The following is a 27,992-nucleotide window of genomic DNA, read 5'->3' on the forward strand; positions in this document are numbered from 1 at the left end:
TGTACACCATTAATCCCAGCACTGCAAAGGTTGAAGCAGGCGGGATCTGAGTTACAGGATAGCCAGAGCTACAAAATAGAGAGACCCTGCCTCAAAAACAACAAATAGTTTTAAATTATGAAGTCTAAAAGAACAGAACTTCACTTTTTAAAATTCCTTTACCGTGAATAGTGATTGCTATTTACAGAAGAAAGCTAAAGAAAAAATGATGTAAAGAAACACTTCACACTTCCGGAGGCCATCTTTGGGGTCATCCCCTGAATTACTGTCAGAATGAAGCCTTCAGCTCTAAGAACTGAATTAATTCACTGTTTGTCAATACCTAAGAGTATGATTTGAACAACTGCAAAGGCATTGATTGTCTTCACCTTGGTTACAGATGTCTCTCACATTATAGTTACCAGTATATGGAACTGGAGTGAATCTTTAAACTATGACATAAATGATAGATTAGCTAAGAACTCTACTGTGGCCTTTCTTCAATGGTATATTTTGTAAGTTCTTTGATTTCTGAAATTTTCTTCTCTTTCGATGATGAAAAATGGTGATTGATAGCAGTAGAGCCAGGGTGGAGATAAAGCAACAACCAAAGAAGATCAGAGGCTTTTTCTTAGTAAAAAATGAGCAGATGGTGCACTCCGTGTCTTCCGGATGCTGGCCACATGCAGGACTGGTGGTCTCAGAGGGGAAGCCACTGCTGCTGATCAACTTGCTGTAAAATTCTACAGATGACTTGGCTTTGAAGTCAGATGTGAAAAACCCAAATCTAGGCTTAGATTTCTCTTCAGTCAGTTTGAATGCATAATAGCCTTTGATTTTGACCTTGTCAATGAGGTATGCTACAAAAACAAAATCAGAAAAGAACATCGTTGATCACAAATGGACAATAAAGTACCTTTGAATAAGAATTTAGTTTTCAGGGCTACTTGTACTTTTTTGGGGGAAATGAGATTCCAGGTGTTATTTAGGAAAAATGTTTTCCAAATTTTCCACAGTGAATCTATGCCACTTTATAAAAGTACAGATGTGGTGGCCTAGGCTTGTAATTCCACCACTTGGAAGGCTGAGGCAGGAAGATTGGGGTCAGCCTGTTGTTGGAGGCTATCCTCGTGACTGGTCTAAAAAAATATTAATGAATGCCAGTAGTGGCTTATGCCTTTAATCCCAGCACTTGGTAGGCAGAGACAGGTGGATCTTTGTGAGTTTGAGGTCAGCCTGGTCTACATAGTGGGTTCAAAGACTCAGGACTAAAGAGACTCTGTCTCTCAGGGGAAAAAAAAAATTATAAGGAGGAAAAGCAGTGGACAGAAGTTGGTCAGGAGCCACAGATCTGAGTTGCTGGTGATCTTTTCATTGCTGTCAGTTTGTATACCTCTCATGCCTCACTGTGAGCTCCCCAAACCTCACCTTTCAGAGCCTCCTGGATATACTTCTCCAAGTAGTACTTTCTGATCCGATCATTCTCCAGAGCCAGATCATCAATGCCATTGGCTGTGATGTAGATGTCCATGTCCCTGTAGTTCTTCCGGATCCATCCAAGCAGCTTTCGAGCTCCCCAGGGCATTACAGCCAGGTGGCTGGGCGATCTCAGGCGGGTGACGTCCTGCAGGAACAGGACATCCCTATCTGTAGCAGAGCGGCTGCTGTTGAGCTCCTTGTGAATCACGAACCTAGTAGTGAAGTGGTTCAGAGCGTAGAAGTCAATGGTGCCCTTCACCAGCTTACTCTCCTTCGGGGTGAAGCGTGGCAGTACTGAGCTAGACAGCCCTCGATGGTTCTTAGAAGCGATGTACTCCTTCATGGCCACTGGGTAGTCACCAGTCTTGAAGAGCGGATCTGCGAACCAGGCGATCTCAAACTGGAGGAATCGCTCAGCTGCCTTCCAATGTGAATCCACATAGGGGTTGGCAGGTTCAACCCAGTCAGAATGTAGGGACAGTGACACAGCTCCATGCTGGACTGGCCTATACTGTCTGTCATAAAGATGCCAGACTTGGGCATGGGCAATCATCAGGTTGTGGGCTGCACTGTAGGTGTCATTACTTGTGCGATTGTACATGTCACTTAGCCTATTAGGCTCATTAATGGTGATCCAGAGCTTCACCAAGTCCCCCAGTTCCCGGAAGCACAGTCCTGCGTAGTCCTGGAAGGCCTTGGAGGTGTATGTGTTTAGCCATCCCCCACTGTTCAGAAGCGGCTCAGGGAGGCCTAGATGGGAATGGGTGGGGTGATACAACGTCACCATGGGGGAGACACCCAGCTTCAGTCCTTCGCTCACCACACACCGGTAATACCTTAGCACTTGTCTATTGACTTCAGACAGATTGCCAGTGGGAAGAATGGAGGCCCAGTCCAGAGCAAACTGGTAGTGGGTGACTTTCATTTTGGCCAACATCTCAACTCGATTTTTGATGCTCACATAATCTGTGCAGTGGGATGGTTTTGTTTTTAGCCTTACTCCTTCCACTCGGTGTAGCAATCTGTTGCCAGTGGCATTCCACACATACAGGTGAGGGTCAGTAAACTGTGGGGAGGAAACCATAAACTCCGGCTGTGGAAAACAAGAGCATTCAGGTAAATCAAGTGTGGCTCCTAGCATATTCCACCTGCTCAGATCAGAAGAGTTGAGCCTCATGAAGCCTCTCACTATAAGATAAAATAACTTAGTTCTTCATAATGGGCTCTGTGTTCTGGCTGTTCTGTTGGTAATATGAGAGAGAGGGCCTTATCCTAGTCCTTCAAATCTCCAGGGAGACCAGGAAATACAGGGAAGGAACCACGCAGAGGAGAGGAGGAACAGCTGTTTGAGAAGAGCTTAAGAGGCCATTTTCCAGGTCATTTGACCTACAAAGGGCATCTCCTATGACGGCGTTCAAATGCATCAGGATATTGGCTTGGTTGATGACAAATTGGGGTTGTAAAGGAGTCACTGAGAGCAGCACTTATATTCAGAGAAGGCTGCTTAAGCCAGATGATCCCTGAAAGAGGCTGGGGGGTGGGGGATGACGGTAGGCAGTCACTCCTTGCCACTGGCCACAACTCTCAGCAATTCTTGTTTGAAAAGTTCAAGTGATAGCCCACAGTGGTGGTAATGGAAGCAGGAGGCTTACTATCAGTTTGAGGCCAGCCTGGGCTACATAGCAGAGACTACAAGATAAAACAAATAACTTGTCCTTCATAATGGCTTCTGTGTTCTGGCTATTCTGTTCACAATATGGGAGAAAAGGCCTTATCCTTCTAGCCCTACAAAAATAAATTTTTAAAGGAAGTAAGGTCCAAGGATATCCACCATGTGTCTGTGAGCACTCACTCAACAGCAGAGTACAGAATGGTCCCCTATACAAAGAGCTTCAGTTATGGGGGAGGGAAGAGATAGTGAAATAACCCCAAGTCCCAAGGATTGGAGGAGGGGTGGCTCATACAGCCCAGGGCTTGCCTTAACCCTAGTAAGTACCTGAGGATGACCTGGAGCTTCTGCTTCTCTTTTCTGTTTCCCAAGCGCTGAGCATACAGCCATATGCCACTACACCTAGTCAATGTGATGCTACAGATCAAACCCAGGGCCCTCTTCATGCCAGGCAGGAGGGCACTGTGCCAACTTAGCTACACCCTCAGCTCTGAATTGTCCTCTTTGAGGTTGGGCTGCACAATCATGTGGGGATGGTCGTGTGTTGCCCACTTCCCACGTGCACTGTGATAGATTGATAGATAGATAGATAGATAGATAGATAGATAGATAGATAGATAGATAAATAGATAGATAGATAGATAGATGCCCTGGGAAGGAGGAGTCTCAACTGGAAACCATCATACAAAGATAAGGTGACAGGCTTAGTTCCAGAACAGCCAGGGCTACCCTGCTGAAAAAACTAATAAAATAAGACAAAAGTTGTAAGAATAACATTCCAAATTCAAGATTAATTAGAACAAGGAAAAATTCTGTGCTTGTGTTAAAGTACCTTCCCCCTGTGGCTGAATTTAAATACTCCAGGAAAATTGATAATTAATCCTTGGTAAATATTTTCCTTCTAATTGTTTTCTCATGTGTCATCTTTCATAGTCTAATTACAAAGCCATATGATTGCCCACTTGCCATCTGCCAACCAGTTATCTACAACATTAAACTGAGAGACCATTGATCACGTGATAGTGACATACAATCTGTATAATGAATTACCTGAGCAGTCTTTCCAGCCCAGGCCCGCTCCAGGGTTTTGAAAAGTTCAGAACATCCCAGTATTGTTGAGAAGTATATAAAAGGTCATCTTGCCACAAAACAAGGCAAAACCAAACGAAATGCATTGTACTTTACAGACCCCCCCCCAGGAATCGCTAGCTGTAGACAATGCATATGGTTATCTGCTAAGAGACCTCATAAAGGTGATGCATAAAGAAGAGGGCCAGTAGGAAGGTAAGGGATGGAATTTGGAGGTGAACGTGACCAAAGTGCATTTTATATACATGTGAAGAGCTGAAACACATTAGTTCATATAATTAACATATGCCAATAAAAACCAGTGGATTCCGGCTAGGGAGATAGTTCAGTGGGTGAGGCCTAGGGACCTGAGTTTAATCCCTCGTGCCCATATAAAGGTGGAGGAAAAGAGCTAATCCCACAGATTTGTCCTCTAACCTCCACATGTATCACAATATGCACTGGGTGGTTTGAAAGAAAATGGTCCTAAAGGGAGTAACACTATTAAGAGGCATGGCCTTGCTGGAGAAAGTGTGTCTCTGTGGAGCAGGGCTTTGAGGTCTCTTTCTCAAGCTTCACTCAGTGTGACAGTTGACTTCCTGCTATCTGCAAGATGTAAGCACTCTCGGCTGCAGCACCAAGTCTGCTTTCATGCTGCCATGCTCCGTCATGATGACAGCGAACAGAACCTCTGAAACTGAGCAAGCCCCCTCAATTAAATGTTTTCTTTGTAAGAGTTACCGCAGTCATGATGTCTCTTCACAGCAATGAAAACATTAACTAAGACATGCACCACAATTATTTATACAATTAAATGTAATAAAGTTTTAAAAAAAAAATCACAGCTCAGGGTTGGAGAGAGCACTGACTAGTATTTCAGAGCATCTATATGGATGTTGATAACTAGAAGTTATGAACAGTCTAGAAGATTCAGTGCCATCTTGCCATCTTCTGGCCTCTGTGGGCACAAGACACACAGACATATATGCAAGCAAAACATCCAAACACATATTTGTAGAAACATACTGTATACCCTCTCCCCTAGCGTGTGGTTTATTTAGAAGTCACCACTTACCTTAAGAACAGACTCGGTGACTCCCCAGGAGAAGTCACAGGGAAACTGACCCTGTATGTCTGGTGTGGACTCTTTCAAAGGGAAACCGTTTTCTTGTATGATCTGTCTGTAGTAATGTGCAGAGGTCTTGGGTTTCCTTTCTTTCTGCTCACTATTAAAGTCCACATAAAATAGTCCTCGGCGAGTAGTATAGGCATACTGCCACTCGAAGCCATCCAGGAGAGACCAGGCTGTGTAACCAAACACTTGTATTTCATCAAACTGTATTGCTGCATGGAGAAAAGGAAGCAGGGATGTTCAGAGGGCTAAACATTCTACTCCATGTTTCAGCTTCGTCAACAACATGCCAAGGCATGGCAAAACACAAAAGCAGTTCTTTCCCTAAATTTCTGGCCTTTTAAATCAAACAAACAAACAAAATCGTGGGTTTGATGCCAGCAAAATGGCTGTTGGTAAAGGCATCTGCTACAAAGCTTGACAACTTAAGTTAGAGCCCTGCATGGTTTGGGGAGAGAACTAAGTCCTGAAGGTTGTCCCCTGATAATTTCCCCATGCAGCCACACACACAAAATAAATAAACACTCCCCACATGAGTGAATGACAGGTGAAGGATCTCATTAAAAACATTCCTGACAGTTAAATTTTAATCATGAGCCGGGTGTTGGTGGTGCACGCCTTTAATCCCAGCACTCGGGAGGCAGAAGCAGGCAGATCTCTGTGAGTTTGAGTCCAGCCTGGTCTACAGAGCTAGTTCCAGACAGGCTCCAAAGCAATACAGAGAAACCCTGTCTCTAAACAAAATAAACAAAAAAATCCCAAAAGTTGTTTAGCAGGGTATAAATGCCTTTAATCTCAACACTCAAGAAGCAGAGGTGGGCAGATCTGTGAGTTCACAGTTAACTTGGCCTACATATTGAGTTCTGGGTCACCCAGCTACATAGTAAGAACCTGTCTGAAATTTAAAACAAAAAGGGTGTGTGTTATTTTGTGTTCAAATCTGTGTCCTGGGATGTGGTGGCGTCAGAGCCTTTTGGGATGTGGATGTTTACTAATGACCTAGAGTTTCTCATTCCAAGTTTGGGCAGGTCCCTGTTTATGCACAACTGTCCATTCTGTGAAATTGTCCTTCAGGGATTGAAATACTAGCTCTTGGGACGAACATAAGTGAATGTAGACAGGAGGCTTGGAAAGGCAAAGAAGTAGTGTGAGAAGTGGCTGGGCTGAAGGGCAGCAGGCCTAAGGCCAGGTCCTGCTGTGTCTGGGAAGGAATGATTGGGCAAGGTTTGGAACGGCAGTTTCCTCATTTGCAAACAGAAAATAGTGGAAAAGATGATCTCTGAGGACCTCCAGCTTTAAAACTCTGGTTGAGTAAAAATGAGATATAGAGCCTTGAATTCCAGCACACAGAAGGCAGAGGCAGGCGGACCTCTGTGGGTTCAAGGCTAGCCTATAATAAAAACTGAAAATAGCCCTGAATAATTTTAAAAATTTAAAATTATTTTTGTTATGTTTCACATGTAGGAGTGTCTTGCCTGCATGTCTATATGTGTGTCTGTATCCATGGAGGCCAGAACAGGGCACCTAATCCTCTGGAATGCAGTTAGGACTTCAGAAGAGAGCTGTGCAACTGGAGAAAAATCCACAGGAAATACATTCGGGTAGAATGGAGCCCAAATGGGGATACAACCCAAGCTGTCTTTGGCCTCATTGTTTCCATTGGCCTGTAGGTGTCACTGCCTGAGTGGTGAATGAGGTGACATTTAGGTAGGAAGAAATCTCCAAGAGAGGAGAAATGACTCAGCTTTGTTTTTAAAACTTTCATTGTTCAAATATGCCGATAAAAGGGTCAGGAGCTGGTGAGATGGCCCAGTGGTTGAGCACTGACTGTTATTCCGGAGGACATGGGTTCAAATTCCAGCACCACATGGCAGTTTAAAACTGTCTGTAATTCTGGTTGCAGGGAATCTGGAACCTTCGCACCAATGTATATAAAATAAAGTTAGATAAAATTATCTGATTTCAAGCCAGTTGTAGTATTCCACACTTTTAATTCCAGTACTCAGGAGGCAGAGGCTGGTGGATCTCTGAGTTCTATGCCAGCCTGGTCTTCAGAACGAGTTCCAGGACAGCCAGGGCTACACAGAAAAACCCTGACTTAAAAAACAAACAAACCAAAACCAAAAAAAAAAAATCATGATTTCAACAAATCACTCTTGATAGGAAACTTAAACTTATCTCTATAAGTCGTTTATGAAGAACAAAACAGCTGGGCGGTGGTCCAACCTGTGACCCTATCTTTCAGAAAGTAGAAGCAGAAGCTCAAGGCCAATCTAGGTAATGTGAGGCCCCATCACTCACAAACAAATTCTGGCCAATACTGAACAATAAAAAAAACAATATCAATAAGGATACATTCAAGGTAACTACCTTAAACAAAAACCCTGAGCTGGGGTGGGAGAGAACAGCCCAGCAGTTACAAACGTTTGCAGCTCTTCCTGTTTGGTCTCTAGCCACCAGGTGGCCTACAGATGCCTGTAACTCCAGGCCTTCTGACCATCTCTTCTGACCTCTACACACATGATATACAATATAACATAAACAAACATATATGTGCATACATTTGTTAAAAATTGAGCCAAAGTGCAACCAACCTTGAAGAACCTGATTGAGGAAATTCTTCATTATGTAGATGACCGTGGTGTCCTCTGTCTTTATGTCACTATCTGTGAACCAGCCATTCTCCGAAATCAAGATTCGAGGGTTGTTATATTCTAGTTTAATCCAGTTCAGCACCTGTCTTAAGTTGAGTGATACATTTTGTCCCATTTTCACCACGGTGTTTGAGGGCCTAAAATTGTTGGGCCCGAAGGAAAAGGCAAAGAAGTCAGCGGTGCCCCTCACCTCCTCCTTCTCTGCCTCAGAGAACACGGGCACGACGGACATCGTCTTCATGAACTCAGGGTAGTCGCCGTCCCCGTGGATGGGGTTGGCGAACCATCCAAGCACAGAAGCCATGGAGTGCTGGCAGCTGATTATATCGCCCATGTTTTCAGTTTTGTTTGGTTCTATCCAGTGGGACCCCAAGGTAATGGACAGCAAACCCTTCTGATGGGGGCGGAAGTTTTTGTCGTAGTTATGCCACACTTTCGAATGAGCCTATGGGAAAGAAAATATCATTGGTCTTTCCTGTTCTTACTCACTGGGGTTGTAACATTGTTAGTAAATCATGAACAGTTCAAACACCTTTTTACTACATTTACTTATTTGTGTGTGCGTGCTTTTTCTTTCACATGCCAAGGCAAACATGTCCAGGCCAGAGGACGACCTGGGGGAGTTGGTTTTCTCCTTCCACCATGTGGGTCCTGGAGAACAAATACAAGTTATCATGTACCCAATGAGTCATTTGGATGGCCCAACACCCATGAGTTCTGAAAATTAAATTCAAGTTCTCATACTTGTGTGGCAAGCAGTTTGCTGAGACATCTCCTCTGCCCCTGACTTTGGTCCTGATGTAGAAGTCCAGGACAGTGCAGGCTGCATGGTCTGTAAATGGATGATAGTAGAGTTCCAAGAAGGGGATGTTGTGAGGGTTGGATTAACACTGTAAATAACTTTAGAACAGCCAGGCAAGGGTGGTGCACAACTGTAATCCCAGCACTCAGGAGGCAGAGGCAGACAGATCTCTGTAAGTTCGAGGCCAGACTAGCCTACAGAGGGAGTTTCAGGAGAGCCAGAGCTGCACAGAGAAACCCTGTCTCAAGAAACCAAAAGGGAAACAAACTAAAAATTGAAACAGTGCCTGGCAGGGGTTAAGCTTTGTGTTAGCCTTGGCTGCTGCTATTGTAATTATTATTATTATTTCACATTTTCAGTTTGCTCTCTTATAGCAGAATCTATATGAGTTTATTGTATAGTTAATAGATATTTACTGAGTACTTACTCAATGCCTGGCTTGCCCTGCCCCAAAGGCTGAAACAGGCTTAGGATCAGGCTCTTGGGAAGGTTTTTACTGGGAAGAATAAGAATGAGGTGTGTGGGGCTGGAGAGATGGTTCAGAGACTAAGAGCACTTGTTGCTTTTCCAGAGGTCCTGAGTTCAATTCCCAGCAACCACATGGTGGCTCATTACCATCTGTTGTGAGATCTGGTGCCCTTTTCTGGCCTGCAGGGATACACACAGGTGGAATAATGTGGACATAAAAAAAAAAAAAAAAAAGAATGAGGTGTGTGGAAGAGAAAAATGGGAAATTAAAGGGAAAGGGACCAAGAGAGACTCAGTTCAGGTTTTAGACAAAGCTACTTCTCTATTCTGGACCCATGGGGTTGCTCTCCATCTGTGTCATGGCCACTGTGCTTCTCCGAAGCATTTGATTTGCTTCTTTTGAGACAGGATCTCATATATCCTAGGTTAGCTTGGAACTTGATATACAGTGGAGGATGACCTTGAACTTCTGATTCCTTGGCCTCTACCTTCCCAGCACAGGGATATCAGCTGTGCACACCATGCCTGGTTTATGGGGTACTGAGTATTGTCCAAGGGCTTTGTGCCTGTTAGGCAAGCCTGCTACCAGGTGAGGTATATCCCTGGCTTGCCGCCCAATGTCTCTCTTCATTTCTCTCAATTTCTCCGGCTTGAATGTTTTAAGAAAACAAATATAAAATCTTCTATTGCTTGTTGTTGTTGTTTGTTTGTTGAGGCAACATCTCACTATGTGGAACTTTCGCTGGCCTGGAACTCACTATGTAGAACAGGCCAGGCTTGAACTCAAAGAGATCCACTTGTCTCTGCTTCCTGAGTGCTGAGATAAAAGGTGTTTGCCACTATGCCGTTATTATTTTTCATCTGTGGCCTATTTTCACTTTTGTTCTTTAGCTTTGCTTCCACTCACTGGAGATGCTTTCTACCAGAATGAACCATCTATGACTGACTTCTGGAGTTCAAAAACAACTAGTCGTAAGCAATGGATTCACACTTGATAAACCCTGTAGACACAAGAATGTTTTATTAATCTTGCTGGGGTGGGGTAAGCAAGCATTGGTGTAAATAGTGAGGATTTCAAAACTAGTGCCAACCAGTTTTATGCAAAAAAAAAAAAAAAAACTAATTTTCTAGAGGAAGACGTTTTGAGATATTACCTCAGCAGTAAAGTAAGTCCTTACTCACCACCCCTTCCCCTTTCTCTGTGATTTCATTGCAGGATCCTGGATCAGTTTAGCACTCAAATGTCCAAGTCATCCCTATTTCTTTTCTTCTGAGAGTAGGACTCACAATGTACCCCAGGCTAGGCTGAAACCACAATCTTTATATTTCAACCTCCCATATAGTTGTGGACTCCCATATGCAACTACAGGGCTTAATTTAATTTTTATTTGTTTTTGAGACAGAGTCTCACTATAGAGATTTGACTGTCCCAGAACTCACTTTGTAGACCTTGCTGGCCTCAAATTCACAGAGATCTTCCTATCTCTGCTGCTGCTGGGATTAATGGCATGTGCCACCAAGCACAAGGATCTTTATGATGCCTTCAAGGCCTCTCAGAAAAGGGCTCAAGCTCTAGCCCCTTTTCTTGCCTCCAGGCTGAAGTTGTAGTTTCTGCAAGGAGCCAGCAGAGACCAATGGGGCCTGCTTCCAATGGTCTCGGCTGCAGTCTCTCTGTGAGTTCCTATGTGCATCTGCCTTTTGTGTATGGAAAATGCTTAAAATTCCTGGTTCCTCTTCTGCATAGATCTGTTGAGTCTTGACTCTGTGTGTGTGTGTGTGTGTGTGTGTGTGTGTGTGATAAAGACATCCCTTTTAGGGCCGAGCACTCTGTGAAATCTGTCTCTTTCTAGCTTGTTCAGTGGTTGGTCTTTGCTAGTTATCATAAACTCACAGAGACTGGAACCTGCACAAGATCAAGCCAGACCAAAGTCTCATCATGGAGCAGGAGTGGGGACCTAAGTAAGACCCACCCTAGTCAAGCAGCTATTTGTAAATAAGGGATGCCGGGAGGAGGGAAATCTGTTTTGTTCTATGCGTTGACACTGGGTCTACCAACCACACTTCCATGCAGGTCCGAAGCTCGGAAGTTAGCCAAAAGAAATTGGACTCCATGTCTGCCTCCCCAGTGCTGGGACTAAAGGCGTGTGCTACCTTGGAAAGTTTTGAGGACCACTTTCTTTACAGCTGTGCATGGTAGACTCAAAGGGAGGCATCCCATCCCACCCTGATTGTTGTTTTTTTTGACAGTTCTAGTACTTTTATCCTTAGAAAACACAGCAATCAGCATTTTCCCTCATGATTGTGCACACCAGATGTGTACACAGAGGAGCACACTGCGTAAGAGAGCTTTGTGAGCTGTTAGTAACCTCACCATAGGTGAGCCAGCAACACTGCAGGGAGAGTATGACAGACAAAATCTAGATTAATGCATGAACACACTTCCAATAGGAACTAGCCAGAGCCAAGCGTGGGGCACCTGGGAGGTAGGGGTAGGAGAATCAGGAGTTCAAGGTTCACCTGGGCTACATGAAGGGGAGAACCAACTCCTGAAAGAAATGTGTTTTCTGATCTCAGGAGTCGATCATAGCAAACACACACCCCTCCCCTCAATAAACAAACACATGAATGATTTAAAGAAAAACTATCAGAAATTAACCAGCCTAATGGAAGAGCAGAGAGGTGAGTTTCTTCAAAGTAGCCCTCTATTGACTAAAGGATTAGATTAAAGGAAAGATTCCTTAAGTTGTGATAACACCTTGGTCGCATCAGCATTAATAAACAGGAACCAGGACAGCTTAGAAGGCAATAGGTTTGCACCTGTGCAACACATTTGCAACCTGGATTTCTGGATACTCAGGTGTTGTCATAGCCCAAGGTGACCTTCGTGCTTCACCCTGTGTCTTGCTCCTTTGCTGCTGTTTGCCTAAGCTATCAAGGTATCTCAGCTTATCTTTGCTCTGACTGAAGGCAAAGATATGGAGAACACAGGGGAGGTTCTCTGAGCAGCACTTATGGCTATGCCTTGACTCTGTCAAATAACAGGGAAAAAATTTTGCCCTGAGATGGTGTATTTGACCCAAATCTTGCAGATATGTGGATGGATGATACACAGAAAGATACGAGGAGACAATGCAAATGGGCCTGCAGCCAGGATCCTTACACAATCTCCTATGGTTTCCCAAGGTTACCTTCTATCTTGTCCAAGGCCATCTACCTTTGGAATGATTGATTGAAGGGCACGTCAACCTTTGTTCTTTAGACTCAGTAGTTTGACAGGAACCTACCTAGCGGTCTTTTCCTTTAGAGCCAGATCTTGGGATTCGATACCTTTCCTTGAGAGACAGTAGGGGTCCTAAAATCTCATCCCTATCAGGTCCCTCCATATCCAGCAGGCTGACCTTTTTACTTCCTTCAGAAGTCCAGGCTGATAAATTTGATGGGTGGTAGGAAGCAAATACGATAATAAAACAGAGAGATGAACAAGGGTCTGAATGACATGAAGAGACACTGTGGGAAGGATGGCTCGAAGGCAGAAGATAAACCTGACCATCATTGAAAGGCATTAAGGGACCCCTGATCATTTGAAAAGTTAATTTGCCTCCTGTTGGGGGTTCCTGGGTGGGAGTGGAAGGGAAGGTTGAAGGATGGATGGGTATGCTCAAGATATTTTGTTTACATGCATGAAATTGAAGATTAAACAAAAGATACTCAATTTTTCAGGGACAGGTATGAGATTATGCATGCCTTTAATAACAGCATTTGGGAAGCAGAGACAGGTGCTGTGGGTTCAAGGCTAGCCTGGTCTGAATACAGAGTTCCAGGTGAGCCAGGCCTACATAATGAGACCCTATCTCAATAATAATAATAACAATAATAATAATAATAATAATAATAATAATTTCAAAATAGAAAATCAATTTTCCAAATCTTCCAGATTGCAGTTACATATTGGTTGAAATATTTTCATGTGGTTTGTAAATTTGCTGATTGTTAAAGCTGTTGATTAGAAAACAAAATTAAAAACTGAATTTTTATTTTAAAATATCACAGTCACTGTGTGTAGTGGCACACACCTATAATCTCAGCACTCTGAATGAATGTAAGTTTGAGGTCAGTTTGGGTTACATAATGAGTTCAGGCCTGGCCTGGCTATGTATTGAGACTCTAGCTCAAGGCACTAAAAAGCAAGCAAGCAAGCAAGCAAGCAAAAGAAGTCATAACATAACATAACAAAATGTTTTCATATTTTTGTGTTCCCTTCCACCCGTTAGAAGGTATTTCCCAGCTGACATCAATTTAAACATTTTCTGTGTTGTCTTGATAATTATCTCAACATGGTGACAATTTCTGATTGGACAACATGTGACTTCCTTGGTCAACCCTGTCTTTTGATAGAAGTCAGCTAGTGTTTCTCTTTTACCTGCCATAAGCAAGACTGCTGTAACTGACTTTGGGTGGGCAATTTTTAATTTGTTTGAATTCTTCCCTGTCAGTAACAGAAACAGAGTGACTTTGTTGATGTTGTTGTGTTTTTTCAAGACAGGGTTTTTCTGTATAGTCTAGCTGTTCTGGAACTCACTCCCTAGACATTGCTGCTCTCAAACTCACAGGGATCCTCCTGCCTCTGCCTCCTGAGTGCTGGGATTAGAGGCAATGCCCACTGACTATTTTTAATTTAAAAAATTACATTATCAGAACTAGAGAGATGACTCAGAAGTTATGAGCACTGGCTACTTTTCCAAAGGACTCGGATTAATTCCCAGTAACCAGATGGTGGTTCTTAGCCATCTATAGCTCCAGTTCTAGGGAGCTTTTTCTGGCACCAGACAGGCAAGTGGTATATAGACATGTAGGCAGGCAAACCACCTATACCAATGAAGTAAAATGAAAAAAAAATACGTTTCTTTATGTGTGTGTGTATACTGTACACTCTTGATTGTATATGTACATAGGTGCCTAAGTGTGTGCACACATAAACACATGGGTCAAGACAATTTGCAGAAGTCCATTCTCTCTTTCCACAAAGTAAGTGGGGATTGAACTCAGGTCATCAAGCTTGGTGGCAGATGCCTTTACTCACTAATCTATGTCACCAGGCCTGACAGCCTATTTTTAAGAATTGCTTCTAATATTCCCAAATCACTTTCCACACATTTTGCCCATTGGCATGAGTGCTCTTTGACCACTGGCTGCCAAACTTTGACAGCTCTGCAGAGAAATTATCCTTGAATGTAATATGAACATATCCCTTACTTACATTCTGCTGCTGGGGAAATGATCCTGGTTTTGAATGCAAGAAATCTGGGCTCTGTTTCTGGTTCTGTTGTGTCTGAGATTTATGACCTTGACAAATCATTTCCCTCTCAGAGTCAGCTAAAACTAAACATCCCCAAGCACTGTTGCAAAGCAGACAGAGGGCTATGGATGGTCCGCAGTTGTCAAGGGTGTGCCTAGAATGCTTGAAACCCTAAATTTAATCCTCAGCAGGCATACACTGGGTGTGGTGCACACCTATAATCCCAATAGCACTCAGGAGTCAGGAAGAGCTAAAGCTCTTGACCACACTGTAGGTTCCAGGTCAAGTTGTGTTGAATGAGATGCTGTCTTAAAACAACAGCAAGGAAGTCCCAAACCCTGAAAGAACAAGCTGCAAATAACTCTGCATCCCCCTGAATGCTGCAATTGCAGGTGTGTGGCACTATGGCCATACTTGGCTATTACATCATCCTGGAAAGATGGTAGCACTTTTCCAGCTTTGCATCTCTGTGTGTTTCTAGAATTCAGAACTCTCTAGAAAATCCACAGAGGACCTGCCAGCAAATCCTCCCATCCCAAATTGGAAAGCCATGTGATAGGGAAATCCCTGTGCCTCTTTCCTAGAATCAGTAACAGCACTGAACATTTCCCTAAGGGGTGGCAGAGGCCACAGGAATCCTTCAGTGCACCCCAGCTTTAACTGTCTTTCCCAGAAGACTGTGGTCTTTACACCACCATCAATGTCAGATGCAAAGCACAGGGATGCAGTGCCTGCATAGCATTTAGGATAGCACCACCCTCATACCAAGAAAAGTGCACATTCCTAGAGGTGACTGACTTTCATCATCAGATAGAATAGTGGTGACATTAAGAACAGGGCACATAGCTGAGTGTTGGTGGCCCATGCCTTTAATCCCAGCACTGGGGAGGCAGAGGCAGGTGGATCTCTGTGAGTTTCAAGGCCAGCCTGGTCTACAGAGCTACTTCCAGGACAGGCTCCAAAGCAATGCAGAAAATCCCTGTCTTGAAAAACAAAAAATAAACAATAAAACAAACAAACAAACCCAGGGGACATATAATAATATAAATAGCAAGAACACATTTCTAGTACCAAATGTTACAAATGCATTACTTGTGCTTCCCATTTATTTAGTCTCTCTCTCTTGCCATCTGTCCATCAAGTGTTTTAACCATTGAGTCATCTTCCCATCCTTGCTCTCTCACTTAAACTCACTTAAATCCTATGGTGCACAATCATCCCCATTAGAGGACAGGAAACCAAGGGGTGGAGAAATGAAGTACCAATCTCACTCACCAAATGAATCAAGCTTAGGCTATATTGCTTCAGCTCTTGGCTGTTGCCTGACATTTGGAGAATATTTCATTTAATTAAATTATTTAATTAAATTTTTGACTTGTTTTTTGAGAAAGGGTTTCATTATGTCACTTTGGCTGGCTTGGAACTCCATATGTAGACCAGGCTAGCCTGGAACTCGCAGAGATCTGCTTAGATTAAAGGCATGCAGTCCTATACCTGCTAATTTTTTCCCCCCATTATAGGTGAAGAAGCTGAAAGAAAAAGAGGTAAGTGGCTTAACCAAGTCTCAGTGATAAGGCTAGAGCCAGAGAGAAGCCCTGCAGTTTCTAATTCACTGTCATTACCAAGGTATGGTGAAAACTTAATTAGTTGCCTTTGAAATGTACTTTTGTCTCTGAGACTGGCAGGTGACTGCACCGGCTGTGAAAATGCAAGGGGTACATATGGATACGGCACAAATGTGAGGGATGGCACACGGAGAGTGCCTAAGAAACACGGCAAGGAAAGCCACCCGGGACTCAGAGCTTTGACTGAGCCTTCATGCTGCTTCACCAGCTGGGCACCTCCTCAGAACCCAATCATATGAAGAACCCATAGGGCTGCCTTCTATTTTGCTTTTCCTTAAAGTTATACATATATCAGCAAAAGCAAGTCTATATCAATGTTTTCCTTTGAGACAGGATCTCACTATGTAGCCCAGACTGTCCTGGAATTCCCTATGTAGACCAGGCTGGCCTTGAATTCACAGAGATCCACCTACCCCTGCTTCCTGGTGCTGGGACCAATGGTGTGTACCATCATGCCTGCCAACAAATATTTATTTTTAAAATGTAGGGCACCATGGTAGATAGACATTTAGAGAAAGGTGGCCAGCATAAACCTTTGGGGGATTGCTGCTCTGGTAGCTAACAGATATAAGTAGATGAGAGAAGAATGTGTTTACATTCCCACCTTTCCAATATGTTCTGAAGAACCGAATCAAAACTGAGAACCCAAGGTTGGGGATTTGCTCTGTTGCTCGATTGCTTGCCCAGCTTGCCCAGCCATAGCATTGATCTTTAGTACTACAGAACCACCTGTAACCTCAGTTCTGAGGAGTTAGGGAGTGAGAAACTCAAGGTCAGCCTTGGCTACATAGTGAATTCCAGGGCAACAGCTTGGGGAACAGAGAGACATGTCTTAAATTTAAAATATATATATATACATACATACGTATATGTGTGTGTGTGTGTGTGTGTATGGTGGCACTCTGGAAGCAGAGTCCCCATGAGTTTGAGGCTAGCCGGGTCTATATAGTGTGACACTTTGTCTCAAGAAAAAATGAAAATTACTGAAATTAAGTATAATAATGTGATTTAGCTTTTGGAAAAAATACAGAATGATTGTAGATATATGTTTATGTTTACATGCAAAAACTTTTGGACATTGATCACATCACTGTGTTTTGTATATGGGATCAAGGGGGAAGGAGACAAGAGACCTTTGGCCTCTAACTTAATGTGTTTCAATGCAGTTTGGTTCGGCAATAAAATGCATTGTTTTTATAGTTTGAAAAGCCTAGAGAAGCAGGCTTAGTGTCACACACTTGTAATCCCAGCAGGCTGACCCATGATTTTCTCCTATTGTAGTCCAGCTTGGGTTAGCAAGCCTCTATTTTTTGTTCGTTTGTTTTTTCCAGACAGGATTTTTCTGTGTAACAGCTCTCTCTGGCTGGAACTTGATCTATAGACCAGATCTATAGAACTCAGAGATCTGCCTGTCTCTGCCTCCTGAGTGCTAGGAATAAAGGCATGTGCCACCACTGCCTGGCTATTATGGACTTTTTTATTGTTGGTTGCTATTTGTTTTAAGATGGTATCACTATGAAGTTCTGGCTGGCCTCTTTCTGTCCCTGCCTCCCTAGTGCTGGGATTAAAGGTGTGTGCCACACCTAGCCTAATATGGAAGTTGTTTTTTTTCTCTAGGATTTTTATAAAAAATGACCTAGAACATAGTGAAATTCCCCCCAAGTCATGTTTTCAAACCATTTGTTTTATTTCCATGACTTGTAGTAGTTTTTACTTCTGGCTGGTGTATTCTCTACATATGAGAGTGTTCAAAGCTGTTTAGATCAGACAATGTTATTCTATGATCATTTATAATTACATTTATTGAAACTCCTGTTAATCATTCACTGAAGTTTAACTTTTTCTACTTAGTGGTTAGAAAAGTAAATATTATTCTCTTGAAGGTTTTAGAGGGCCAGTTTTACCCCTCAAGTCTGTGACTCTTAGAAATAACAGGGGGTTGTGGTTGTAGAAGCCTTCTTTGGCAATTTTCCACAAGCAGTTATTTAAATTTGATTTAAAGCACCTCAAAGAGTAATGCTAGCCAGGCATGGAAACACAAACCTGAGATTCCAACACTCAGGAGGCAGAGGCAGGGGGATTGGGGGTTGGCAGCCAGTGTCATCTTCATAGAGAAACCCTGTTTCAAACAAATGCAACAGAAGAAAATAAATAAAAAAGGATCCTGGATTGGGAGATGGGATGGCTAAACTTGTAAAGGTGATTGTAGCTAGCAGGCCTGAGTTCAGTCCCTGGAGGAAAAATCACTAGTCATTCTTTTCTTCTCTTTCTTCTCTCTCTCCCTCCTTTCCTCCCTCCCTCCCTTCCTCTGTGCCTCCCTCTCCCATCCCTTCTTGCCTCTCTCCTGTCCCCTCCTCCTTTTCCTTTTCTAGATGTTATGATTTGAGGGAAGGGAGCCTACAAGTCACAGCACCAGCAGTAGGTCAGAAGGCAACTTTCAGATTCTGTTCTCTCCTTCCATCCTGATCTGGGGATTGAACTCAGGCTGTCAGTCTTCAAGGCAAGTGCTCTTGGACACTGAGACATATTGATGGCTCAAGATTACTACTTTAAATCGGTCAGGTTAGTCTTTCCTACATTTTATTGAAAAATAAATAAAGTGCATTCCAGGGATGATGGTGTACACCTTCAGTCTCAGCAGTCTGGAGGCAGAGGCAGGAGAATCTCTGTGAATTTCAGGCCTCCCATAGATACACAGTGAGAACTTCTCTCAAAAGAAAGTGTGTGTGTGTGTGTGTGTATGATTATAATGTAAGATCTTAGATAATTAAATGAATTATATTAACTAATTTACTTAAAGTCTAAATAATAGTGATAAGGGCACACTAAATGGGACATTAAAATTTTGAGCAAATTTAATTAACATTATCAAGACTAATTAAAAATGGCATTTTAAAATTATGTTAGGACTAACCTTTTTTTTTAAAAAATTGTTTATTTTTGTGCATACAGTGTTTTGTTTTCATGTATGCCTGCATGCCAGAAGAAGGTATCAGATCTCATTAAAGATGGTTGTGAGCTGCCATGTGGTTGCTGGAAATTGAACTTTGACCAATGCTCTTAGCCTCTGAGCCATCTCTCTAGTCCCAGGGCTAACCTTTAACCCCAGCACTCATGAGGCAGAGACAGGTGGATCTCTGTGAATTTGAGGTCAGCCTGGTCTACAGAGCAAGTTCTACGACAGCCAGGACTACAGAGAGGACTAAAGACTACAGGCTACAAAAATAAAATATGTTAGGGTGAGCGAAAAGAAGGATCAGTGTTTACAAGCCCTGTGTGCTCCTGATAGCCAGCACCCACATGGTGGATCCTAACTGTTTGTGACTTCAGAGCCAAGGAATCTGACATCCTCTTCTGGCTTCTGTAGGCACAAAGCACACATGTGGCCCATGTAGGGAAAATACCATATACATAAAATTAAATAAGTAAATAAATATATTAGTCATGGGCACTAGTTCATGGATCTGATAGCTAAAAACATATTAGTCTTGTAGCTCCAAGTGCAGCAAAATTTATTTTTGGTTGTATTAATAATATCTTATAACTTCCTATTGGAGTTTTCAAAAGATTCCCCCCCCCCCCCGAGAAAACTTATGTGTTATAATCTTTGAAGATTTGCCTCTATATGAATAAGACTTTAAAAAGTCTCCTGTTGAGGCTGCAAAGCTGGCTTGGTGAAGAACACAGTTACTGCACCACCAGGAGGACCTGAGTTTAGTTCCAGTGCTCACATGGGGTGTGGTCCACACAAACATTGTGCTGTGTGGATAGAGACAAAAGGATTGCTGAGCTTTCAGGCTCAGGGAGAGATTCTGCCTCAAAAGAATAAGGTAGAAAGTGATGAGAAGGATACTCCAAGCCCTCCTCTGGCCTTCACTTAACACTAGATGTATTTTTCAAGGTATTGTTGATGGGGGGGGGCCTGGCTGGAAGAGACTTTGAGGTGACCTTTAATCTACTTCAGTGCATCTCAGAAACCTGCATTCTTCCTGACATTCCAGATGGAAGTTTGGCAGTGTGTGGGCAAAGGAAGATTAATAAATCATGGGATGTATTTTTCACATTTGTTTTTGTGGTATCAACACTAACCTTTGTTTAAGAACACCTTTAAAGGTGTTTAACAACACCTTTAAAAAGAACAAAGCTACATAGTTTCTTTTTTCATTTGCTTTTTGAGAAACCCTGTCTGGATAAATCAAAGCCACAACAACAACAAAACCCATAATGAATGCTCATTGACACACAATTTACAAAGCAGGCTATTTTTAAACTTTTTTTGGGGGGGGGGAGTTGATGGGGAGGGATGCTGGGGATCAAACCTAGAGCCTTGTTCACTTAGAACTTTCAGGTTTATCTGATGTGTATTTATGTGTATGCTTATGTGTCTCTGTGTGTGTGGACATGCCGTATGTGTCTGTCTGCCTGAGGAGGCCATAAGAAGGCACGGGATCCAGCTGGAGTTACAGGGAGTTGTTAGCTGTCACACCCAGGACCTCTGCAAGAGCGGTAAGTGTTCTTAACCACTCAGCAACCTCTCCAGCCCCTCCACGGAAGGAGGTTTTTTTTTTTTTTTTTTTTTTTTTTTTTGGCAGTTTGAGACAGAGTCTCACGTAGCTCAGGCTAGTTCTGCAGTTAATAACCCTTTTGCCTCTACTTTCCAAATGCTGGGATTACGGGCATATCCCACCTCTGTGAGTTCAAGGCTAGCCTGGTTTATGTACTGAGTTCCAGGATAGCCAAAGCTACATGGTAAAACCTTGTCTCAACTTCTTTCTCCCTAAGATAAAACAAAAATAAAGGAGCAAATAAAATAATAAAAAAGTTAAAAATTTAAAAAGAAAACTCATTAAAAATATTCTACTTATTTCCTTGTCCTATACCAAACATGTGTCCAGCATTAAGTGAGCTTCTTCAACTAATGATGCAAAGAAATAGTTTGACAAAGTCCTCAAAGGGGTGGAAAACAAGGAGGAAAGTAGACCCATCCCAAGCTCAGGAACCAGCCGGGAAGGGCTTGACCTAGAATAGATTTTCCCAACATATTGTGCCCTAAGAGCCTCTTTCACAGCATGAAGCAATCTCTGAAATCCCTAAGGAATGTCAGAAATGGTGTCAGCATTTGTGTGTGGCATACAAAACAGTGTTGACATAGGTTGCATTTTATAGAAAACCATGTTTTGAAGACTGTAGTACAAAGTTCATTTAAAATGAATTTAGGGTCAATGAGATGGCCCACTGGATAAGGGGCTGATCATGTGAGTTTGATCTCAGAGAACCACATAGTAGAAGGAGAAAACTAATTCCCCTCATAGACCTCTGACCTTTAGGCTGCTTGAGTCCCAGCAGGTGAGCAGCCTGTCCCAAACCCAAACACACACATAATACTTTTTTTTGGAGACAAGGTCTCTCTGGGTCTTGCTAAGCAGCCCTGGCTGTCCTGGGACTCACTATGTAGACCAGGCTTATCTCAAACTCATAGAGATCTTCTTGCCTCTGCCTGCCAAATGCTGGGATTAAATCATGTGCCAGTATCATCCAGTTTATACCAACTTTTATAAACAATTTTTTAAGATTTATTTTTTAAGTTCTGTGTATATGTGTGTTTTTGTGTAAGTATGTGAGTGGAGGTGCCCTCACAGTTCAGAAGAGGACATTGGATCTCCTAGAGCTGGAGTTACAGGCAGTTGGGAATCACCTAACATGGGTGCTAGGAATTGAACTCATTTCCTTTGCAAGGGCAATATGTGCTGTTAACCACCAACCCACCTCTCCAGCCCATTCTTAAAAGTATTTCTTTCTTCCTTTCTTTCTTTTTTTGAGACAGGGTTTCTCTGTGTAGCTTTGGAAACTGTCCTAGAACTCGCTCTGTAGACCAGGCTGTCCTCGAACTCACAGAGATCCACTTGTTTCTGCCTCCCAAGTGCTAAGATTAAAGGTGTGCCCCACCAACGGCCGGCTTTAAAAATATTTCTTAAAGTATTGCATCTTCCTAGCATACAAGTTAACCTTGAAGTCATCCATGCACCTTAGAGATCCAGTGAAAATCTCCTGGAGGCAATGCTGTCTTTATATCCTTTGACCTAGCAGTGTTTCATCTGACCATTTGTCCAGTATAGATAGAAGTCACTGGTTTTTGAGAAATGGAGGAAAGGGCAGGACTCTTGACTGCTGTGGGACATTTGGCAATGTCTAAATACACTTGGGTTGTCACAAGCTGGAAGCAGGGCTGGGTTCAAGCTGAGGAGTTAGATGGGCTAGGGAGATCCATGGCTGTTGATGGACATCGTAGAATTCACAGGATAGTCCATCACAACAGAAGGTTGCCCAGCCCCAAATGTCAACAGCTCTGGGGTTGAGAAATCTTTGTACTGTGTCAACAGCATATGTCTATAAAAGACATTTCAAAGCCACACGATGGTCACAGCTAACATGGATGCCCGCAGTGCTTTGTTCAGTAATGAACTGAATGGATGACTGCCTCACAAGCAAACTCACAACCCCAACCCTTGGGACTGTTGACTCAGGGGCTCTCAGATGCTTCACTTTCAGGGGCAAATTTACAGACTTAGATTATCATTCGTATTTATGGATTTAAGAATAGAATGAAAAATGAATGCCATTATTGCCTTGACTAATTAATATGAACTCTTTCAGCTTTGGTGATCAAAGAAAGGATACCACCTAAGAAGTCAACTATCTATGAAACTTGACTTCCTTATTTTGGAAATTATATCTTATTAATTTTGTAGGCGTGTGTGTGTGTGTGTGTGTGTGTGTGTGTGTGTGTGTGTGTTGGGGGTGATGGGCACATGCCATAGACCTCATGGGATCTTTTCTCCTTCCACTAGATCACTAGGCTTGGCAACAGGTGCCTTTGCCAGGTGAGTCATCTTGCTAGTCTTATTTATTTATTTATTGACAGGTTCTTACTATGTAACCCAGGCAGACCTAGAACTCAAAATCTTCCTGCTTCCAGCTCATGAGTGCTGGGATTAGTACACTGGGCATGTATTGCCACACCCATCGAACTGCTGAACTTTAAAAACTGAACGTGAGAGATCTCTTTCTTTCCCTTTTTAAAATTTATTTATTTAATTTCACCACAGAGTTTTGCTGTTGCCCTGGATGGCCTGTAACTCCATGTACACTAACAAGGCAGACCTCAGATTCACAAAGATGGGTTTGCTGAGTGTTATGATTAAAGGCCAGCTAAAAGTCCTTCTATGGAGGAGAAACCAACTTCAACCTATAAGAAGGAATGGAGATGAGGGAGGGAGGGAGGCAAGGACCCTCTGAGGACATCCTAGCTGCTGGGTCCATTATCTCTGCTTAGTCAGCCAGGAAATTGCTCTTTTTTGCTTAAAGCCAACTTGAATTCAATTTGTTACTTGCAACCAACACATCCTCACTAATACACCACCAGCTTAATACCGGCAATATTTCAAGAATAAGTGACAACACAATGAGGCAGGAAGAATGAGCTTGATGTTGGCTCTTTGATTACAAAGATTAAGTTAGAATTCGGAATATTCACTTGATGAACATCTATTCTAACGTGCTAAATGTTCTGTGTTAGGTGTTGGAAACAGAAAACCAAAAGCAAGCAAACAGTGCATGTGAGATGGCTCAGCAGGGAGAACTTCTTCCCACCAAGGCCAAGGATCTGAGTTCCATCCCTAAGGCCCACATGATGGAGACAGAGTGACTTCCCAAAGTCATCCTCCAACCTTCACACCTGTGCTTCTTCATGCCTCTATGCTCCTGCCCAAACTGAACACAAAACCAAAGAAGCAAACAAAAAGAGCAGCAGCAACAAAGAAAGTCTCCTTAGGAACTCTTAGTCTAACTGAAGAGGAAGAAAAGCATCAGGGGCTGGAGAGATGGCTCAGTGGTTAAGAGCACTGGCTGCTCCTCCAAAGGACCAGGGTTAGCCCCCACCCATCCCATGGTAGGTTGCAACTGTCTGTAAATCCATCACCCTCACACAGACACACATGCAGGCAAAACACCAATGCACATAAAAAAAAAATCAGATGATATGACCACTGTGAGACCACAGAAGGGACATTGGATGGGAAAAAGCATGGCTTTGGGAGGCATTTAATCTGGATAGAACATGCTAGAAGGGCTGGGTGCAGAAGACTAGCAAGGTAAACCTGGGTCACTACCAGCAACACATTATGAGGGGTTGTGTGTGCTTCTAGAAGGTGATATGATAGCAGGATGAGAGAGTGGCCAGAAAGTAGGCTGATGTGAAGTCAGGGGTTAGAAGGGCTGGGTAACAGACAAATTAAGACATTAGCCCAAAACCTTTGGGAAGCCCCCAAAGTATTTTATTCAGGGAAGAAACATGATACATATTCCACATATTATTCTGTCAAATGGGCATGATAATGTCTACCTTGTAAAGCTGTTGTGAAAATTACATTCAAGAGTTAAGCTAATTGGATGCTTAATAATGGATAAGCACAAACTCACCCTTATTCTGTTCAGAACTCGGAACTCAGAACAAGGCATCCATTGATAGGTGGGATTATGGAAAATTCACATCAGAGGTGTAGACTTTCTTTAAGGAATTGTAAATTATCTTCCTAGCATAGAGTCTAAGCCGGGTCATAACTAGAGATGTGACTCAGTTGGGAATGCCTAGCATGCACGAAGCATTAGTTTGATCTCCAAAACTACATAAAACAAGAATGGTGGTCCATGCCTCTATTCACAGCATGGAGGTGGGGTAGAAGGGTAAGGATTTCAAGGCCCATCCCCAGCTATATAACAAATATAACAAATTCAAGGCCAGTCTGGGCTGTGTGATGCTTCACCTTAAAAACAAAACAAACAAGCAAACAAAAGCCCAAATTCCAGGTTCTGTCTGTAGTGAGCTGGGCAATTCAGGTTGTCCCTAAACCAGGACATTTCAAATTGAGATAAACTTTTCAAGATCATTTTAGAACTAGAATGACTCTAGTGACTCTAGCAGTTACATGGTTTTTTAAAACCTCCAAGAAGTAGAAAATAAAGCATCCTGAGATCAGGTAAAACTTGAGTTTTAAGTTAATTTTAATTTAATACAGTTTTGAACTAACTCTAAAGAATGTTTCTTTTGAGTTACACAGAGAAACAACAAGGGAAAATACTCTGTTGTAGCATAAAATGTCAAAACAATCTCTTTCATGTTAAAGCAAAGACTGAGAGAGACTCGGGGAACAAGTTCACTCCAGGCTACCAAAGCCTTACGAGATTTCTCTCTGGTGCAATAGGTCACTGGGCTGTGCCACGAATTTCACTGTCTGACTGATTTCAGGGGACTCATTAGACCATTTATTTAGGCTAGAGGAGTGAACTGGGAAAACATGAGTATTTAAAAATAAACCTTCTGAGATGGCTTCAGTGGAGCAGGACTCTTATAGTCAAGCCTGGTGAGCTGAGTTTTTTCCTCAGGATCCACATGGTGGAAGGAAAGAACTGACTCCTGCAAGTTGTCCTCTGACCTCCACAATTGTACCATGGCACATGCGCAGGATTAGTGTGAGCACACACACTCACACATGTGCACACACACACTCACGCAGCCATGCATAGATGTAATAGAATTTTTTTTTTTTTAAATCGAGCTAATGAAATAGAGGAAAAGGGAAAACACACAGATATCACTTTTAAAAAGCTGTTTTGGATGCAACAAATTAAAAGCATAATGCAATCTGTTCCTTGCTAAGGGAAGGAGTGACTGAAACCATCAGACTAAATATATATGATATATATTTACATGAACTCAAAAAAAAAAATCCAAAGAAAAGAAGGGCTAAATGGAGAAGGTTTATGCTCCTGGGCATTTTTTTCTGTTTTCACAAAATTTGAAATTTTGATTCCTTAGAAGTTAAATTATTTCCCCTAGCAGATTATACAATGTTACTGATAACTTTTTTCATCTTAAAAATGTGACAAGTATTTCGAGTAATTTTTCTCAAGTGAACTATTTGGCCAAGAAGTTATGTCTGATTTCAGATGTTAGCTTCCCTAGGTTACTCTTTAATAAAAAAATGATTTAAAGCAAAGAACATTTACTTATGTTGCCAATCAAGCTGCTCAGGTTCACAGCTGCTGAATTTTATTCTGAACCATGGCAAAGATTTGTTTTATGGCAAAGATATTTAATCTCACTGAACTTCAGTTCCTTTATCTTTAATATGGAAATAGTAAAAATTAGGGCCTATTTAATGATTGCTATGAGGGTCAAACATGTTACATGGAAAGTGCTTCCCATACCTGTAGTATTCAGTAAGAGCTATTATTTTTCTTACACCTTCATTTTTGTTTTAATACAAGGAACATTTCCCAGCATAAATTTTGACTTCTGAAACACATTGTTTTAGATACCTCAGCAGGGCCTAGTATTCCCAATTTCTATGTTATTGGTTTCTTTTAGCTCCCACCTGTTTTACTATATGACACATGTAATGCCAAATGTGGGCTTCAAATAGTTTCACTTTCTGTATTTAATGTGCACAGATGAGCTACCCCTTACTATAGCTAAGTACTACCAAGAACAAAAGCAACTAATCTGCATTGAGAATAATTGTGCATTAACATTATTCTGGACCAGGATGTGTTGTCAGAAAAGAAACCCAACCTCTAAATGTGGAAAGTGCTGCTTTCCCATAGAATAAAGCCAGGCTCCACTCTCACATATAGACAGTAACTATACAATATGCTATAACTATACTATATACTGTAACTATAGATTTTTAAAAATTTCCTTAAGTCCCAGCTGTGAAGAGACTTAGCACAAAATGAATGGTGTTGGGTTTCACTAGCCTACTCCTTAAGCAGAGTGTTTCTTCTAACCCCCACTCCTACTGAAGCTCTTGTGAGAAGCCAGCTGTACAGTACCTTGATCAGGTTGTGTCCCACAATGTAGACAGCTGTTAAATTTCCCTTCTCTCCTGGTGCATGCATACCTGTGCCAAACCCATGCCAAGCAACCAGGTAAGGGTTGTGGATTGTAATCCAATACTTGACACGGTCTCCAAAGGTCTGGAAGCAGTATGTGGCATAGTCATTGAAGAGTTCTATCATAATTGCATTTTTCCAACCCCCATAATCTTCCTGTAGTGCCAAAGGCAAATCCCAATGGTATAAGGTAACGACGGGCTCAATATTCCTAAGTATCAGAGAGTCCAGTAGTTCGTTGTAGTATTGGAGACCTTTTGCATTCACGGCTGCTACTGTTCCGTCAGGGAACAATCGTGGCCAGGAGATTGAGAACTGGTAAAAAGAAACGCCTAGAAAATCCAGAGCCAACAAGTCTTTTTCCAGAAAAACGTAACTATCAGCGGATTTGTCTATGCTGCTGACATCTCTCAGGTATGTGTAGATGAAGTGGTCCCAGATCGAGGGTCCTCTTTCGTCAGCCTGCCAACTCCCTTCCACTTGAAATGCTCCAGTCCCAACACCCCAGAAAAAGTTTTTAGGGAAAGTGTCATAGAGAAACAGCTGACTTGCATTCACCGGACTCACATATTGGTTTTTAGCCCATATCGCTTTCCCGTCTCCAGAGAATCCGCTAACAGCTCGCAGCAGAATAAATGCTGACAGCACGGCAGATCTTTGCAGTGTCCTGATGGACATTGTTTTCTTAGAGCGTGTGTTTCTTTCATCAGAGCTGAAGAAAATCCATTCATTCCCTGGAGACCCGGCTGCACAGCCTGCCTTCATTTGCCACTAACTGCTGGACTGTCTTTATCAGCGCTCCAGCAAAAGCCTGTGATTGTAAAGCCCTGTCAATGATTAGCCTGGACTGGGAGACTTAGGATGGGTCAT

At 42.5% G+C, this 27,992-nt stretch overlaps 1 protein-coding gene across 1 annotated transcript; it reads right to left on the reverse strand.

Annotated features, from left to right (window-relative positions):
• Nucleotides 1-170: 170 nt before the first annotated feature.
• Nucleotides 171-27,955, reverse strand: Klb (klotho beta). The gene is made up of 5 exons (XM_051198328.1): nt 27,063-27,955; nt 7,922-8,426; nt 5,271-5,539; nt 1,408-2,551; nt 171-839 (listed from the first exon to the last, which is right to left on the reverse strand). The coding sequence occupies exons 1-5, from the start codon at nt 27,885-27,887 to the stop codon at nt 451-453; spliced, it is 3,132 nt and encodes a 1,043-aa protein (XP_051054285.1). The 5' UTR covers nt 27,888-27,955; the 3' UTR covers nt 171-450.
• Between the last annotated feature and the right edge of the window lie 37 nt (nt 27,956-27,992).

This window comes from Phodopus roborovskii, unplaced genomic scaffold, assembly GCF_943737965.1.
Source record: "Phodopus roborovskii unplaced genomic scaffold, PHOROB, whole genome shotgun sequence".
NCBI lineage: Eukaryota > Metazoa > Chordata > Mammalia > Rodentia > Cricetidae > Phodopus > Phodopus roborovskii.